Source organism: Patagioenas fasciata, chromosome 2 (genome assembly GCF_037038585.1).
Source record: "Patagioenas fasciata isolate bPatFas1 chromosome 2, bPatFas1.hap1, whole genome shotgun sequence".
NCBI lineage: Eukaryota > Metazoa > Chordata > Aves > Columbiformes > Columbidae > Patagioenas > Patagioenas fasciata.
The window spans coordinates 141,834,447-141,853,943 of NC_092521.1; the positions used below are offsets into that span (position 1 = coordinate 141,834,447).

Below are 19,497 nucleotides of genomic sequence, written 5' to 3' on the forward strand. Positions count from 1 at the left end.
CTCAAGTCAGGCAATGTTATATTAACGTGCTATTTTTACTCAGATGGAAAATAAAAGAAAAAAGGTTAAAAAATACAACAGAAGCAGTTTCTATAATATTACAGCAAGCCAGTCTTCTTCAAACCCTAGAAATTGCTGCTTATAATACATTGTAACCCATATTATATGAAGACAAGTTTTGGATCTGTAACCCCAAATTCTCATATTCCAGCAAAAGATTAAAAAAAAGGGGGGGGGGGAGGAGGAGAGAAACCAAACAAAACCCACAAAACAAAAACCCCAAACAAACCCCACACTTGTTACATTCAAACAGAAATTTCACTTTTTTAAGTTTAGCCCATATATGGGCACGTGGTTATCTTACTTGAATGTTGTAATTTACATCACAAATAAGATGGGGGTGTACACCACATTTCATGAAAATGGTTTTCCCATCTTTATTTACCACTTTCACAAAAGAAGATTATCCGTGGAAGCCTCCATTTGAAGCTGCAAGTGTATCTCCCATGTGTCAAACATACTAAAAAATAATGAAAGTAAAAAAGTAACTCAAAATGTATTTGAAGAAAAATTTCTCAGTCATAACAAACAAAACCATAGTTGCTGTACCTCAAGTCAGAAACACAGTAGGAGAGGTCACAGGCACTATCTGTGAAGCTGGTAATATTTCAGAGCTGAAACAAATTTACAGCATCACTTAAGTATGAACCGAACTTCATGAAACGGAAGGATTATTCCTGCAAGTCTATATTAAGAAACAAAGATTTAAAGCACTTTAAGAGGAGAACCTTGAAAACACTAAGTTAACACATAATGTGGCTTCAGAAGGAGAATCACTGATATTTCAAAACATGAAGGTTCGTGGTCCCAGGCCCAGTTGACACAATGCTTAAAGCATGCACACGGGATAGGACATGCTGAGAACACCACATCTGGCTGCTCTCCTCAGTCTTAATGTAAATCACAACCACCATTGTTCTAACTCACCCAGCCTTGTAGAGATTAGCATTTCTTCCAACGTGTTTGGTAATTCTGCCTTGCTTTTCCAGCTATGTCAGGAATATACACCTACATTCTTTCCACTTCATTTAGATCAAAATGACTGCATGGAGTACCAACCCACCTAAACCTAAAATAAGACTGAATTACTCTAAATATCTCACATTTTATTGCCAGCCCTTCACTCTAATTACTATACCTAGCCTGCATTCCAGATTAACTACATTGGGGGATGGGTGCAAAGATTAAGAACACAAGTCTTACTTTTACAGGGGAAGCAATAATGTTTTTGAAAAACTTTCACATTCAAAAGAAACGCAACAACACCACTAGCAGACAAAGTCTGATGAGTCTTCAGATGTTTTCTAAAGCATTCAAAGGCCCTCTAGAAATTTTATAAAAGCAGCCTAAAGACCTAGAAAATAAATTTGACTATAGGTGACCCCTCCTCTTAAACATCAGACAGGTTAAGAGAAGTCAGAATGACAAACTCATAGTTACATGACATCTCTCCCTCCTTGTCCTTTCCCCTAACACATGTCATTAAAGCATCCCATGAAAACAATGGTTAACTAATACACCAGTAATAAAGCTTCAGGTAATTGAGCCTCCTGGTTTATTATGTTAATTTTTAAGCAACAAAATCTCTACCCAAAAGGAAACAAAACATTATTCAGATGACTAATAAGAGATAGCTACACTAAAGCCTTGACCTACACACAAGAACAAAAATGTATTTTAGCCAAGCATTCCAGTTTAATAACTTCGTATTATTTTTAAGATTAGAAAAGTAAAAATTCTGACAGGCACTCTGCAAACTTCCTTCATTTCCGTTTGTGCAGTTTGTAATTGCCATATACAATGAAAAAGGCATATCCAGTCATATTGGAGTCCAGCTTAAGAATTCGGGGTGGGGAGAGCGGGAAATCATTGAATCATATTCCACTCATTTTTGGTCATCTGCTCTTTTCTTTGTATTGTTCAGATTGAGAAAGATTCCACAGCTGATCTTTAACTTGCAATATTTTTGTTATGACATCAATATCATATGTTTAGCCCTAATATCTCCTTTTTAATTTTATGAAAATATTTAAATTTATTTAGCTACTGCTGAATAATTATATAAATAAACTATAGTGATTATCCAAATGTTTCTGAAGATCCTGAGGTCAGGCATAACCATTTCAACATTGTATTATTCCTCAAGCTAGAAAAGCATAAATTCTTACATGTATAGCATGAAAGAGAAGTATACAAAAATTGCTCAGTGCTTCCAACAGAGATGGAAAAAATGGAGAAGGAAGCTATACTGAGTTTTAAATGGCCTTAAAGAGAGTTCAGATTTTACTGAAAAGGAGAGGGAAGTAGGACAGTGGAGGAAATTGGGAAGGGGATCAAAGTATATCAACATATATAACTTCCCATAATAGTAAGTTTCCCTGCATTTCCAAAATACTTAAAACACCACTAAATAAAATGGCATACCTTTGATTATCCGAAACTTGCTGCTTCTCAAAGGTCAACTAGTTGCATGCATATGCACACATACACACACAAGTATAAATGCATGCAGAATTCTGAGATCTGAAATTGTACAAATATCACAGTGCACAGTGTCATAGCACATTTTTCCAAAAGCAAACATAACAACCTCACTTCTTTTCAGTGCTTTCAGTCAAAACACTCAAGACACACATATACGAACTAGTTATTACCCTCCAAGATGCAACAGGAACTAAAACACACACACAAAAAATTGTTTCCTCTATTTAAATAATACCTTTCTTTTTTAATCCTGGTTTAATTTTAGACAAGGAAGAAATATTTTGTTCATGAGCACTACACAGGTTCAAAGAACTTAACTGAGAAACAAGAATTTGTAATAAAACTCATTAAAGGTTCATCTGATCACAGCAAAGATCAGAATCTGACTTTTGGTTGTGTTTTTTTTTAAATCCAAGAATTCTAAGAAACCTGGAACAGCCATAATCACCACCTACATGAAACTGCAAAAAATTAGGATTTTAAATTAATGTTTAATTAGGGACAATCAGTATCCTTGAAAGAGAAATAACTATTCCACCTACAATGTAAGTTATACTGACAGCATTGTTCATGAGTTTAGAAGTAAAACAATTAATTCTCCAATGCAACATGCTCATACCAAAAAAACACTTTATTGATTTTCATTATCTTGGTTTTATTTATTTTCTTTGTTACCATCTTCCACTCTGCTAAACTACCAAGTGGTATTATTTTTAGCTGCTATAATCTATATGAACTTCCATGAACTAAACTGTTACGTAGCCAAACATGAAGTAGTGGAAGTATTTGTGCTGGTACTCAGGTAAAGAGGAAAGTTTTAATTTAATTTAACTTGCCATTCATGCATCCTATCAACAACCTGGATCTCATATTTAGTTCTTGAAATTAGCTATACTTCAAACTACATAGAACTCAAACAACAAAAAAATCCCATACAACCGAAGCGTAAGTCAATATTTTATGATCAAGTTAATCTACAAGCCTCTCTAGTGAATATTTTATTTTAAAAAAATGGAACTCACTGTGCCGATCGCATTTTACATATTCATATAGTTCCAGGTAGTCAAGACATTTTTTTCAACTCAAACTAAACATTGCTAAATGCTTGATTTTTGCATAACTTACATTAAAAGACAGCTAAGATATCCCCACAAATCCAAACCATGAAACTTCCCTGCCCTTCTCCCTTTGAAAAAAATACTTCACCTTGTACTGACAACAGTACTTCCTTTCCCCTCCATTAAATTGGATTATGCTGAAAAGGTAAAACTTTTTTTTTCCTCCCTGAGCTTTGTTTCTGAATGAGGCGAAGGACGGCAGCCAACAGGTCAAATAACCTGAACACTTACTTGAGCTCACTAGGAAAGCAATTTTCCTGCCAAATGCTTGGAGCTCAAATATTTATAGAACAAGTTTGTTTCTCTTTTCTGTAACTGGTGAAAAGGTTTGTTTGTGAATGTTTAAATATTCTAAATTTTCTATTCATAAGGGTATTTACAAAGTTTGATACGGATGTATGTTTTAAGAGAGAGGGGTTAAGAAATACAGTAACTACAAAGCATGCTACTGAACATCTCTTGAAATTACAGCTTCAAAACAGATGACCGTCAAGCCATAAAACTATGAAAGGAAGTTACCTTGGAAGTAAATCCGGGATTAAGATCTTTTTAGGTAGAACTTTTATGACAGTAAAGACAACTGCTTGCTCTTCCTTTTTGCTAAAACTGGCTGGCTGGTTTCAAAATGAATGAGTAGGATATGAAGACAGCATTTTCTTAAAGGTTCCCACCACAGTTTTTAAATGTCTCCAGGAACAATTTAAATTATCACATTCCCAAATTCATTAAACGGGATTCCTAGAACATACAGACAGATGATCTTTCTTTTCTAAGCATTCTATGCTTATTCTTTCCCCATCAGAGGACCTCCTGTGTGGCATTACGGTATATTTTAGAGATGTGGAAAATTATTTATACATTCTAACTTGTCTTGAGAAACTTAGTATTACATAAAAGACTAAAACCTAGAATCAGTGTAAAGAGCTGCTGCATTTGCTCTATCCAATGGTAGCAGAATGGGAGACAAGTATATGGCAAGTCAACGGAAAACAAACAAAACTTACACCTACAAGTGAAGCTATGACAGAAAATCCTTGATATTTTAATGGTATCATATGCATTGTGACAACATAAGCTTCCATTAAAATGGTTCTTAATGGCAAAAGAGAGTTACAAGCAAAAGGTAGGATGACAGAAGTACCATTTTTCTTCACAGGACACCCATGACAGCAATGGATAGAATCATGGCACCAGACATGGAAAACCAATTTAAAAGCCATCCCTACGTGGCCTGTAGATTGAAAATATAACCAAAGACAGACAGTTTCCTCACGTTTCCAATTTAGTTTAGAACACAAGCTCAGATGACTTACTCTACACCCAGATAACACTATCGAAAAACCCAGAATGCACTACCTTGCTAATAATTTGGGATTTTTTAGAACTACGTATTTTATACCTGTTGGATAGGGATCAACCTTATAGACAACAAGCTCCAGCATGAGGATGAATCAGGCAAGAAAAACCATTCAGCTTTGTAGCCAGAGAGCACGAGAGCCCTATGAATGCCACAGTAGGCCCCTGCCAGGCGTTCCTGCTCAGGACAGAGCCCTGAGGAGGAGCCAAGGGTAATAACCTCAGTAGCCTTCCCTTTGTAGCTGGTGGTAAGGTTCTCATTCCGATGCCCGGCTTCAAGAGACATCTCTTGCACAGAGCATTTTTGTTTGTCTTTCTTGCTACCAAGCAGCAGAGGGAACATCTCAAGCCCACATTACTTACTCCCCACTGCTGCTTCTGGATTTCCCTTCTAGTGACAAACAGATCAATTCTTTTAACAGCAGCCTCTCTCCTTCTCCTCCCCCACAAACACACTTTTTAAGACATACAGACTTATTACTACAATTTAGTAAAATCTTTAGTTTGTCAGCCACTACTATTACGGAATCTTTGGGTTTTTTAAATAACAGGATAATTTTGCATATAGCAGCTTCAAAATATACCAGATACAAGCCTGAGATTGAAATCTACTTATTTAGCCTCAACAGAACTGCCCACATACAGAAAATTATTTTTAACGACTGTTTTCTAAAAGCGTAAAAATATTCTCTGTCACATATGTTACTAAATTGACACTGATTAAAAAGCAGTACTGTACCCTATTTTTAGGGCTTTATTATTTATTAAAAAATTAAGTGAATCCACATTTCTTTGGAGCTAAGATTCCAGAACAGGTGATAACAGTATTTATCAGGAAGACATCAATTATACGAAATATCTCTGTTGTCTTGTTTTACAGCTTTTACCTGAGTAGATTTATCTTTCATACATGAAGGGTAGTGTACGTGGGGATCACGTGGCCACTGTCCTGTGAGGTAAGGTCCTGTAATTGTGTCCAAAGAAGAAGTTCGCCTTATGGTACCAGAAGTTCTGATTTGCTGGGATTTTGGCCTGTCCACTGTAGAAAATCAGAACAAAATCAACAAAAAAGTCAGGCTAAATTTGATGTGAAGTGTTAAAAGCTAGCTATGACACACAATGGCAAGAACATGTCAGAAACCTTTGTCTAAACGCCAAGCTGAAAAGAGTGCTATCACATGAAAGCAAATAACATTAGACAAGGGAGGAAAAAAAATACAAAAGGGAAAACTTAACAGTTACAAAAAACAGCACTGAACACAAGTGTTCAGATCTACAAAGAACAAGGCTACTTATGTGATATGTTTTCATCAACTAAAAACATCAAGCAAACTTAAATCCAGTGATGATGCAACTCAGGAAAGTCAGACATACAGAAACAGAATACATAATGTAGTAACAGTATAGTTTGTTGTTTGATTTGTTGTTGTTGTTTTGGTTTTTGCCCCCCACACCCCCCTTTAAGTCAGCTTGCTTAGCTTTCTAAATACTAAAACACAAACCATGACAAAAATTATGATTCTTAATCAGATGTACAACTGACTTCTTGCTCTTCTGTATGCCATTCCATATTATTTGCAAGACCCCAATACAGGCCTTAGGCAAGCTGAAAGCTGCCATGGTTGCTGTCATCCATCACAGGGCCTGCCAGCTCTGAGTCCACCCTGTGCTTCTCTCCCCATACACTTGCATTTCATTTGGAAAGCAGAGACTACGGTGATTCACGAGACTGTTCTTTCTCACAATAAAGCTTTACAGTGTGTTGGATCATCCTGCTTTGTCCTTTAGGCAAAATTACTTCATATACTCATTTTCTAGACTCTACATAAGCCAACCAGTGCCCCATATTACAGCTGCTCTCTATCTTGCTCACCTCAACCACTAGAAGTTTGCAAGCAAGATTAATTTCAAGGCAAGCGCATGTTATGCACTGATGCAGGCCACCAAAATCCTCGCTCACCACTCGAAACATAAGAATGGATCTGCTACCGCATTTCTGAGCCCAAACGTGGCCATCAGCCTCCACACACATTTTCTCTTTGCATATCATCTAGAATTGCTGGATCTCAAAATGCAGACTCCACAACTGATGCTTTATATAGCATTAAGCACAATGATTAGGGTACAGCTTGCACTAGTATAGCATGCTTATAGTACAATGTATGTACACGGTAATGTTAAACCAGACCATTCCAGAGAAATGTAGAGCTCCTGAAACACTTCATTAGCAACTCATTTTAGGTGAAGAGCTCTAAATAATGTCGTGAATTGGAAGCAGGACAGTGTATTATGCTGCCTCTATATTATATAATTGTTTTGACTGCCTTATCTATAAATCAAATCCCTACAATTTTAAAGAGTCCTCATAGGATTACAATTGTGACAAATTTGCATTTTAAGAAATGTTTTTGAGCTATTAAAAGAGGCCTGAAATCCAAAAAAAAGGGTGAGAAATTCTAAACGTGAAACCAGTATTTCCATTCGTGCTGAAACGCAAGTGTACCTCAAAGGTGCATACCTAACAAAGCATTCACCCAACCTTCACTGTCACGCTATGGCACTGTGCTACTCTCTCTCGGGTAGCCTGAGTTTTGAAAATTTCTCCGAAAGCTGTTTGTTACATATCTATTACATGCAAAAAACTGCCAGGAATTAGTTACATATGTAAGTAGTTAAGTGTGTTCACATAAACTGGCATGACAATGTCTGAAGGTGAGGAATAAGAGCTGTGTTTTTGTAAATTTTACATTTAAATAAGTCTTGCTGCAAAGTAAATGAGAAAACACAAGCCTAAAACACACAAATAATACATATACAACCAGAGAATGAACTAAAGCCTGTGTGCTGTTCTACACCCAGGGGAAATGCAACAGCAATCCCAACATTAAAAACTCACATAATTCCACTACAACTGAATGGAAACACCACCAAAAGTTACTGCATTTATATTTTTCCATTATAATCTGGGAAGTCAACTGTAGGACACTATGAAACCTAAAGCCAGGAAGAGGAAAGTTCAAGATGCAGTCTTCTAAGTCCATGCTACTCTTCAGTGTTTCTTTGAATTACAGGAAACAGAGAACACTACTGCTCAACTGCATAAACTAACCCAAATTAACACTGATTTAATACCAACTCTACTCCATTGCTGTCCGCACTTCTTCCATCTACTTTGAGATGGCATGCACAGATGCGTGAACCCATCCAGTGAAGTGATTCACCAAGCTAAACATACAGAAAACTCAAACACACCCCAAAAATGTAATAAAAACTGGTTTCCCCCATTACAGGCAGAGTCGGCATAATGTAATGGGCAGAAACAACCACAGGAGAGCCAGGAGGAACAATGGGTCTGCAGCAGCGCTGGTCTACTCAACAACAGTGTTGGCTCTGATCCTTTTATGACATATATCCTTAGATCATTAAGCATGAAATTTGAAGTAACTTCTACAAATTAGCAGTTGACAAACTGTCTTGTACATTAATGTACCTAAACATGACTGGATGCCACGGAGAGTAAAGTTGAACAGGACTACAATAGTGGTGTCTCAGATCAGCTTAAATTGTTTTCTAAATATTAAAACTGCTCTCAGGATTTATTTCTTGTTTTTGCTTTTTTCTCACCTCATTATAAGTCTAGCTTCTCACTACTCTAGGGAGCTACTAGAGAACTTTCACTTATCCCCAGACTTTGATTACCAATGGGATTTCGATGCTACTATTATGAATAGCCTTCTCCAGTCGAAATTTAAAAAAAGGCAGCAGCAAGTACCATCCAGTATCTGAAGCACTTCAAAGCTCCTGAAGTCAGGCAACAGACTTCAGCATTCAGAAAGGCTTCATCAATATTCAGACATGTCTAAAATTACAGACTGATTTTACCCAAGTTTCAGACTATACCTCATCTGACAACATCCAAGTATATGAACAAATTTTACTGCAGTAAGTCAGAACAATTGTCTTCCTCAGCGATGTGAGTGACACCTCACAAGGAACTCAGCTCTACTTCCAGAACAAGTGAAGTTAAGGAACACAGCACTTAAGAAGCATAATCTTACCTTAAAAAGTTAGCTAGACATTACAAAAGTGGGATGTATTCTCTTAGGAAGGCAAAATACCTTAAAATATGCCACGAAATTTAATGCTATGTATTATGGGGCTTCTACTACACATTTCTAGTTCTAAATGATGTTACACAAAATGACACAAGGGGCCACCTGAATACTATAGTTTGTGAAATTCAGTGTGATCCTACCTCCGAGCAGGAATCAACTAAAAAAACCTGCATGAAATCACAAAGTGATGGTTCTGCATGCTGCATTGAAAGTCAAAAGAATTCTAGTTATACCACCTAGACTGACTGAAAAGAAGTTTCCATTTCTCTGCCAGCAAAATGCAATTTAGTAAGAGACTAACACATGACAGCTCTTTTGAAAAGGACATAGGACTCAAATAAAACCATCTGCTACAGCTCTAAAATGAAGAGATTTCCTTCCCATCCAACATAGAGGCAGCTAACCTGCATGTAATCTCAAAGCCATGTTCACAGTCCATTTTAGCTTAAATAATGCCTTCTGCCATGCGTGCAATGAGGAAAATCACCTGCAGCAGAAGAGCAAGATTGACAGCTAGTATTGGTACCATTATAAAATCTGCTTCAGCTATACCCAGCAGAGTTCATCTGTCAGCATCTTTTCTCCCCACCGCTCAGCAGTTGGCAGATGCAGTTCAAATTTGGTCAAAACTTTTCCACTCATATCCTCGCATGGATATATCCAGCTTAAAAAGACTAGAATTATCCTAAGAACTTCTCAGATGACACAGATTCCTCTCAAGTAAAAAACATTAAATGAAAGTAAGATTCATTCTTCCCTAAAACTAGGAGTATTACTATTGTCATCTCATTACCAATGTCAGCTAACTCCGACACGCTCATGCCTAAAGGTTAGACAACATTCTTGCAGTAATATCTCTTATCTTTTCTTGAAAGTTCATCTATAACTTGAACTGCTTACCCAAGACAGCCAAGTCATGACCGTGAAATATCGGTACTAAATTCCACAATAGTTTCATGAGATGTGGAGTATTAGCAACTGAACTGAGGAGAAACAACAAGACCCTCTGATTTACCTTCAGAGCTACTAGTAAAATGAGTCCCAAGCTTAGGTCTGATCTGATCCTGAGGAATTTCAGATTTTTCCTAGGAAATTAATACTAATGTCAAAACAATTTTGTCCAAATATACTAAAGAGTATATTTGAAGGACTCTCATTGATGGATATCCTAGTCTGCCTATGACTCTTTTCAAGAGCCCCGAAGTCAGGGTTCAAGTAGTCTAGTCTTAGGGCAACAAATATGATTAAGGGAGTGGAGCATCTCCCGTATGAGGAAAGGTTGAGGGAGCTGGGTCTCTTTAGCTTGGAGGAGACTGAAGGGTGACCTCATTAATGTTTACAGATATATAAAGGGTGAGTGTCACGAGGATGGAGCCAGGCTCTTCTCAGTGACAACCAATGATAGGACAAGGGGTAACGGGTACAAACTGGAACACAAAAGGTTCCACTTAAATTTGAGAAGAAACTTCTTCTCAGTGAGGGTGACAGAGCACTGTAACAGGCTGCCCAGGGGGGTTGTGGAGTCTCCTACTCCGGAGTTATTTAAGACCCGCCTGGACGCCTTCCTGTGTAACCTCATCTGGGTGTTCCTGCTCCGGCAGGGGGACTGGACTAGATGATCTTTCGAGGACCCTTCCAATCCCTAACATTCTGTGATTCTGTGAAGGAGATGGACCTTTCATTACAAAGGAGTATCTGATATTTTTACAACAACCTACAGAACCAGTAATTCAGAAGTGACTGTGTGAATGCCTCTTAAATAATGAAGTACATGGGAACACAGCATGGGAAATCAAAGTAGAAACAGAAACCTGAATATTAAGGAATTGTGACTCACAGAGGCTACTAAGAGTGATGACCCAAAGCTTCAGTCATGGTGACCACAGCAGCGGCTGCTGATGACTGTGCCACGTGTCTAGTTAGTTACACCTTCTACAAGCATGAAAAGGGATAATGCTGCTCTTGTTTGCTTTGGACAATGATTCTTGAGTACTACAACAGTAGACTTACAGATACAAGAGGAAGACCAGTCTGAAGAGTCTGGTCAAGGGGGCTTTTTTCCTTTTTATGTTTTAAGCAAGTATATAGCAATACTGTACTCATTCCTGAATGTCTATTTGATTGGCTTCTCCTGTTCCAGTTATGTAGTTAGAAGGACAAACTGGTGCACATTTGCAGGATTTCTCTCTATGATATTGCGAGGAAAAAGATTGAATAATGGGGATTTAGAGACCACTCAAAAAAAAAAAGGGGGGGGGGGGTGGCATTTCAATCTTCATTCTCAAGAAGGCTTTTCTCTCGTAACCGGAGCCAAAATCTCTCAAGAAAAGGATTAACAAGGGATTTGGGGTCCCTAGAAGTTTTACTCCACAGGACAGATGTATTGGCTAAAAAGACATTTCCAAGTTGCCAATGACTGACAGACTTGTTTCTGACCCAATCCGCGAACTGGCTGAACGACTGCATTAACAGTTCAGAGTGGTGTAGAACAAAGAGGATACTGTTTGCCACGTACTGTTCATGCAAAATAACAAAAATTAGGATTTTAAATAGCAACTTAAAAAATACAACACCCTAATATGTAATTGGACAGAAAAAACATTAAATCATTGCAGTCTTCCTTCTATAATTTCAAATTAAAGAGTTTAACCTCTTTAATTGCTTAAAACAAAGCAAAACACTAGCTTTTTCAAACATTTAAAACGCAGTACACTGTTTTGCTACCAAATGGATATTTAGAAGATACAATAAGAGCATCATTTTAAGTTACCTTTTGATATATCTCTAAAAATACCATACATTCAGCTCCAAAAAAGTTTACCTTTATTATGCAGACCACATTGGTTTTGATTCAGCTGTAACAACTTCAGAAATTATTCCCAAGTTTCTATTTTCAGAAACCGAGACAGAGGATGACTAAAAATGAAGGGGGATGACATTCTGAAGCAATTAAACACACTGATATAATCCATGCTAATTTCTTCTTGTTATCCATAACATTGAACCAATAATAATAAAAAAATAAAAAGGCACAGAACAGCACCATAATCTAACCAACGTTACAACAACCGAACTGAAGAAGTAGAAAGTCCACTTTATGAGATGTGAGATCTTTCCAGAGATCCAGGTACATGAATTATGTGCTTTTCTACAGAGGAGGTGAAAAAAACAAATAAACACCACCCCCCACCCCCAAAACCCATAAAACAAACAAAAAAACCCCACAAAACAAAACAAAGCGGAGGGGGGTGGGGAACCAGTCTTCCACATAGGCCATTTTACAGTTTGGTACTTAGGGCAAATTCAGTTTTGTACTTGATAAGGCTTACAAGAATTCAAACAGCAAGTTGATCAATGCAAGAGGTAGCTTATACTAGGGGGGGACAAAACCAAATCAAACCAAACAAAACCCCAGCTTGCTCTTTCATAGGAAAGTTGTAGACAAAGACCCACATAAGGGTTTTGGAAATCAACCATATTGAGTTATCTTTTATAGCCCTGACTAAGCCACCTAGAAAGGGAAGAGGTCTTCTGTTTAGTCACTGAATCTAACAGGTAGACCAAGGCATTTCCTTCCATCAAGGAGGTTTTTATGCATGATTCTTCAAGACACAGAGCTCTGCTCCCCTCACTGAACAATGCTCAGAGCCAAGATACAGACACCCTGAGGAAGAGGAACAGATGGATCAAACTGTAGGCATATGAATTTCATTTGACCTACAGCTGACTCAAAATCCTGGTTGTGTATATATTTATGTTGAAACATGGTCTCTGCCTCATGTCCCTATTCCACTCAACTACAGGTCAAGTAAAGTGTGACTACACATATCTTTCAGAAGTAAGATTTTGGTCACAGTAAAGCTCCACTGTTTAAAATCAACATTATCCTTGGAGATCAAGCATAGAAAGAATGCTCTAATCTCAGTAAGAAAAGTAAACAAACTATAAGGAAAAAAGTTTTGGCCCTCTAAAGCTAAGTTATTCTTGTAATAGAGATTACTGCTGGCATGTATAGAACCTGTATACGGAAGACTAATCACTTAAATATCACAAAAGCCTGCTTTGTTCAACATATTCACACTCCAATAGGGCATCAGGTAGGTAAAACACTCATTTCAGACCCATCAGGTTTTTACATTTTTCACATTTTTACAATATATTTTTCTGTGTAAGCCTATCACCTCAAACTTACATGCTATGCATATGCCTAAAATTTAGTATCATTTAATAAAGTACCTCAAAAATGTTCCTACTTTTAAAAGTTAAAACAAAATTGATTTAGAGCTCAGCAGCAAAGTACTTGGGAAAAAGAGTACGTTGATACACACAACCAGCCATAAACTGTTGTGCATTTCTGCAGCTACAGAGAAGTTTCTTCATTTTAGTTCATTAATGTAGATCTGTCGAATGATAAATTTATCCAATATTGAGAAATTAACTGGGAACCAAAAAGGGCACTAAAGTTGTTTCTTTTCTTCCAGTGTATTAATAATTAAAATATTAAATGGAATTACAATCACATGCAATTAATTCACTAACTAAAGATAATACCACATTCGTTGAATAGACTTTTTGACTCTGAAGGGGTTTTTTTTCATTATAATAATACAATCTAACAAAATGTGGTAGAAAAGTGAGGGGTTTGTATACCTTTAATTCCACTTTCCATCAAAATGCAGCTAGACATACTCTGAATTAAAAAAAAAAAATCCACAAAGAACTTTAATCAATGCATAGTAGGTTATACAATGCCACTGTAATGATCACCAGTGATCAGAGATAGGAATTCCCCCAGCCAGAGCTAAATATACTAAACAAGATTAAAACTTTTTTTTTTTTTCTGAAAAAAATATTGAAAAACAGAAAAATAAATCCAGGTTAAAACTGATTGCTTAAATAAGGCTGCTCAACTTTGCTGATAAATAATCATCGTTTCATTATCACTTAAGTCATAGAAACAAGTGACTAGACACAAATAAGGAGCCCAGTTCTCAACCATCACTGACAAAACACACAAACTTAAGAACAGATTACCCACTCAGTCTTACAGCACCTGGGTATTTTGCCCCCACAATTCCTACTGGGAAAAAGCTGCAGCAAGATTTTTTTTCAGATGGTTTCATGCCTGCTTATAGCTTTCCACATAAACATGTACATTGTCAAACCAATCCACCCATTCATGTCCTATCACTAACTTGCTGTTCTTCCTTCTCACCTCTGTCCCCTTCACTGCTCACATGGACTCAAGAAAAAGCAATTGTATTTTTAATCAGATTATTTTTTTATCATCACGTGGTTGAAACTCAGAACCTAGAGTCCTTCTCTGAGTCTGCTGCGGTTTAATTTTTACCTTTCTTATACCGGGGAGCAGCAAAGCTCTGGGCAGGATCACAGATGATGCCTCAGCAGGCCCCTGAGCAGCAGGTTGCTCATTTCTGGAAGACATGACCTGTGCCCAGTACTACTTCACTCTCTTCATGCTGGCAGTTTACACATCCCACCACCATCCAACTCCACTCCCCAGCATTTTTCAAACTGCATGTACCCACCTAGAGGAAAAGATGTGCTGCTCAAGTACAACCTCATACACGTGAACCTGCATTTTTGGCTTTTAAATCTCACTTTTAAAATTTGTTTCAGTTCCCAAGGTCCTTCAAATCTCAGTGCATAATCTTCCAGCATACTAATTAAACCTCCCAAAATTAATCAACGGTTTCATCACCCTAATTTTAAAATTTGCCTAAGCAGATAACATCTAGTTCCTGTCTAGAAAATCAGTTCTCTTATCAAAACCACCATGTTAGCATGACACAATTTGAAAAGCTCATCTTGCACTTTAACATTTCTCCCTGCTTTCCACCATCCTTTAGAATTTATTCTGAAGTTCTACCTATGGCCAAAGAGAGACCAAGGATTTCTATATTTTAGAACTGGACTCAAAATTTTTCACATTTTAAAAACATCACTATGATATCTGCTATACTTGGGCATCAATTCTCAAATGGTGTCACCTCCTGTTCAGAAGATTGCCTTAGAAAGTGGAAGGCAAGTGTGAACTTCTGAGTGAGCTTTTCTAGAACCCTGAAATGGAGATCACTTAATTGACTTTATTCAAATCTGGGATACGTATTTATCAAAGTCATGGAAATTTCTGATTCCAGATTACCCTCTCCCTTTTGTTTTTATTTTCTTTGTACCTTCCTGAGTTAAAAATCACTGCCCTTATTGAAAACGGATTACTTACACTTTGCTCTGGTAAGGACAAAGCATTGAATAAACACCTGTGCTACTTCCTTTGAGATTTTCACTACTATTCCTGGGAGCTGATTTTGAAGCCAGATATTCCACCAAATCAATCTCAGGTCATCCTAATCTCTTTTTTCTTGGTACAAATTGGCTGCAACTCCTTTTTCCTTATTTTTCTATTTGTGTGTTTATATTGTTGGTCTTAAAGTGTGCAAAGACCAAGACTGATTTTTAACACTTCCTGATTAATAACATGACATTGTTTTCTCCGTTATTCCTGCTGTTTCTTGCAGGATCTCCACTTTTTCCTAGCAGCCTTTAGGAGTTAAGTGACCATGCAATCAGATGCTTGAGTTTTTCCAATGTTTGAAAGATTCCAAATACTCATAACATTTTTTATGAAAACAGATGCTCTTCAGATTTTCAACTATTTCCTATCTGAAAATTTACTCCAGACTTAACAAATTATTTAGAATTTAATTCTGTGTAAGATCTTTTATTTTGCTGTATTTGCATGTAAAAAGGCCTCACTGTAGAAAACACCTCCAAACATTCACTGTATATACAGTACCAGCACACCCTGCTTCTCCCAGATCTTGTCAGACCTCCTATCTTCAATGCGGTCAAACTGAGATTCTACTACAATTCTCACAATCAAAAGATTGCCCCACATACTCCAACTTTGTATTAAAGGCTACATGCACCACTAAATAAAATCGAGAGACTCCATCTTAATAGGCTAGATCCTTCTTTGGAAGAAATCAAGGCAAATGCATACAACAATTTCACAAAATTGATATTTTAAACAATATACAGACTGCACACTTCAGTACAAGACTCTGTTTGAATGTATGACTAGCTCTGTTCCTACAGTAATGCCCAAAGGTTATTTGGATCTTCTGTGCAGACGACTTGTTGGATATGCATCTTGTGTCATTTCACATATGAAGACTACTGACACTTCTTTGTATGAACACTTCTCAAATGCACATTACTTTTTAGAACATGCATGACTTAATTACATTTTTGCCCATGAGATATTTTTCTCTTCCAGGTTAGAATTCTCTCTTGTTCCCCTTGAAAAGAACATGAAGTATTTAAAATGTATTTTATGGTTTCTTTGTGGGGGAAGAAAACACTACAAAGAACATTACTCAGGGTAGGGTATCAGATACAACAAAGGAGCCACTGAAGGTAAAATACCAGAGAAATCAGAATATAAGAGAAAGTATGTGTAAGGGTATTCCACTATCAATTACCACAATTAAGCAAACACAGTGATCAGTTAAGAATGAAAATTTTAAGGCCTTGAACTGAAACCTACTTCTGTGAATACAGCTTCTCCTGTAACCTGGAAACATCTCAACTAATGTGTAAACCTAAGTCTTACTCTGCATTCTTCAGCATTCAACTGATATTTTTAGAGTCACACTGTTCAAAGTCTGTTCTGGGACACTTGGCATAAATCTGGGTTTAATTTTTAGTGTGCTAGCCAACTCTCCATTACTTTGAAAACAGAAAGTAAAGGTATCACATATAACAGGAAGACTTTACATAAGGCATACTGGATATGGAGGTGCAACACCTAGCTGCAGAGAGTCAACACTGCAAAGCCGCTTGGGTTTTGCAATGTACTTTCCAGGGTTCCAGACTCCCGTAAAACTGATAAGCTGACACGTGGCGCTGAATTTAAGCTGACTCTGTGTGCGAGACCTGCACCCACCAAACCCTTCCAGAGCACAACGGCACCACAGTTATACCTGCTATAATCATCAGCCTCTTCTAGTCCTACCAGGCCAATGAGCGCTGCCGTGATGTGCAGAAGGAGTAGTCCTTCCATGTTGTGTGCCTCAGAGGCCCAAGTTCTGGTAACACAGTGCAAAATTGTCCAAGGTTTATCCAGCAACATTTCTGATCCAGCATGCATAGAGTGCTCCATCTAATGAAAGCACCTGTACTGTTAGCCTTGGAAGCTTTATGTTCACAAAGCCAGGCGTTTATATCTGTGCTTAGGTGACCCGCTCCCAAACAGTCAATGGTCAACTGCATGTCATACTTTGAAGAAGTGGACTTTGTATTTATGGTCTAACCTCTGCAGACTAGGATTAATAGAATTAGATAGTAATGGAGTACTGAATAACCAGAATTTGTTGTTTTCTGGTAAGAACACATTATTTCCAAGTCACAGATTGGCTTCCAAATGCTGACAGATGTCAACAAATTATTAACATTTTGAACTTTTTTAGTACTGCAGCCTAAGCACCTATACTGCTTAGTTTTTTTCTAACCATGATGCCTTTAAAAAAGATGTAGATATACAGGTAACCCAGCTAGCCAACCTTCACAAAGTATTTCTATCAGAACTCCAATAAGCACTGTACACTGAAACATCACAGATTAGAAAGTACAGGAGATAGCAATACCCATTTTGCCATATGTTTAACTGGTTCACAAGTGGTTACTGTTACAGAAAAAATTTCTAAAAGACAGATTTATACTTACTAAAACAATATTAGAATTAATTTAGCTACAAAAATGAATTTCAAGTTTGCAGTATTAACACCAGTGATCTTGGAATGATCAGTCAAGCCAACTGGATATTAGTGTTAATTCCTGAAATTCAGAAGTGTCACTGCTTAATGACTGGTGGTGAGAATGTGAGAAAGACAGATGAAGCTAACCTTGTTCAAATAGGCAACTTGCACTGTTCGAGAAACGGGACACTTAAATTATTATTCCAGTTTAAACTATATTTCAAGACACAGTGAGAAGAAAATATTCTATAGTAGATTTTAGATTATTCAAAAACCATGACAGAACTATCATACCCTTCTTAATCACCACTCATACGAGTGAAACACAAGACACATTCTTCCTAAAGAGGAAAAAAAACTGTGTAGTTCAGGTAAAACTAGTTTCAGGTCGTGCAAAACAACTGCATATAAGAACCAGTGTTTTTAATCACTCATTTGTATTTGATTCAGAGAATAACAACCATTACAAACTTAACATTAACAACAGTGAAAGTTAAATCCTTATAAACACCAGTGTCTGTCACGATTTATCATTAGGGCTCATACACCACTAAATAAAAAGGTCTAACCAATACAGTATCTTGCATTAAGGTTTCAAAACTCAAGCTCATAACACTTTATAACCTACTGGGAAGTATATACTGTTTCCAAAGCATCAGTATCACGGAATCACAGAATGTTAGGGATTGCAAGGGACCTCGAAAGATCATCTAGTCCAGTCCCTCCGCTGGAGCAGGAACACCTAGATGAGGTTACATAGGAAGGCGTCCAGGCAGGTTTTGAAGTATGTATTATAGAAAACTAATTAAGACAGCTACTACTACAGAAAATGAAAACTTTCCAGCAAAACCATCTTTCACTGACTCAACACCAACTGGTTAGGTTAATCCCTCTTTACAAATCGTTTGTGCAGAAAACTTATTGCTTGAGTGAAGGCACCCACACCTTCTGAGTTTTCACCCCCATTAGAGAAATTCAATCTGTTTTTAACGGGGTGATAGTCAATAGTTTGGTAGGATACGGCAGCAGTAGTTAATAAGAAGTTGTGCAGATACCAAAGAGCAGGGAAGGTGCAGAAGAGACACAACAGGACCAGGGCAGAGGCAGTTTGACAAGGCCAGAGGCAGTTTGACAAGGCCAGAGGGCACCACTTGGCTCAGCTGGGCTGCCTGCTCCAAGATAAGCTCTCAGTAGCTACATGCCCTCTTCTGTCCTACTAGCAACAAAGACGTAGTCTGAACAGAGTCATCACTAGATGGTCCAAGTGGACCACATCAGGGAACAGCTCTGGTCCTAAGTCCATATTCACACAGCTGGGAGAGCAGGAAAGGGTTCCCTAGAGAACGTGTATGTCAGTTTCAACCATGGGCGAGATCCCAGCTTCAGAAAAACAGGAGTTGGAGAGACTGACTGGCCATTCAAAAGGACTGGTATTACACACTGTATCACCATGCTTTGTGCAGTAGCCATACTACACAAGTCTCCCTTTCAGTACCCATCAGCTATTTTCAAGCTCTGCTTTAGGATCTAATTTCTGATTCAAAAATAGTAATAATACAAATTAATGGTGGTGAACTTCAGGGT

At 37.5% G+C, this 19,497-nt stretch overlaps 1 protein-coding gene and 1 long non-coding RNA gene across 5 annotated transcripts in view; both read right to left on the reverse strand.

Moving 5' to 3' along the window:
* GLCCI1 (glucocorticoid induced 1) overlaps positions 1-19,497 on the reverse strand; it is a 56,759-nt gene that overhangs the window by 30,098 nt on the left and 7,164 nt on the right. For all 4 annotated transcript variants that reach the window (XM_065830629.2, XM_065830628.2, XM_065830632.2 and 1 more), the window contains exon 2: positions 5,906-6,057. In XM_065830629.2, coding sequence (XP_065686701.1) covers positions 5,906-6,057 — 152 coding nt within the window. The remainder of the gene's footprint in view (positions 1-5,905; positions 6,058-19,497) is intronic.
* On the reverse strand, positions 410-1,708 carry LOC139827442 (uncharacterized). Its single transcript, XR_011737980.1, has 3 exons — positions 988-1,708; positions 610-674; positions 410-520 (listed from the first exon to the last, which is right to left on the reverse strand). It is a non-coding gene; the product is annotated as an uncharacterized lncRNA (long non-coding RNA).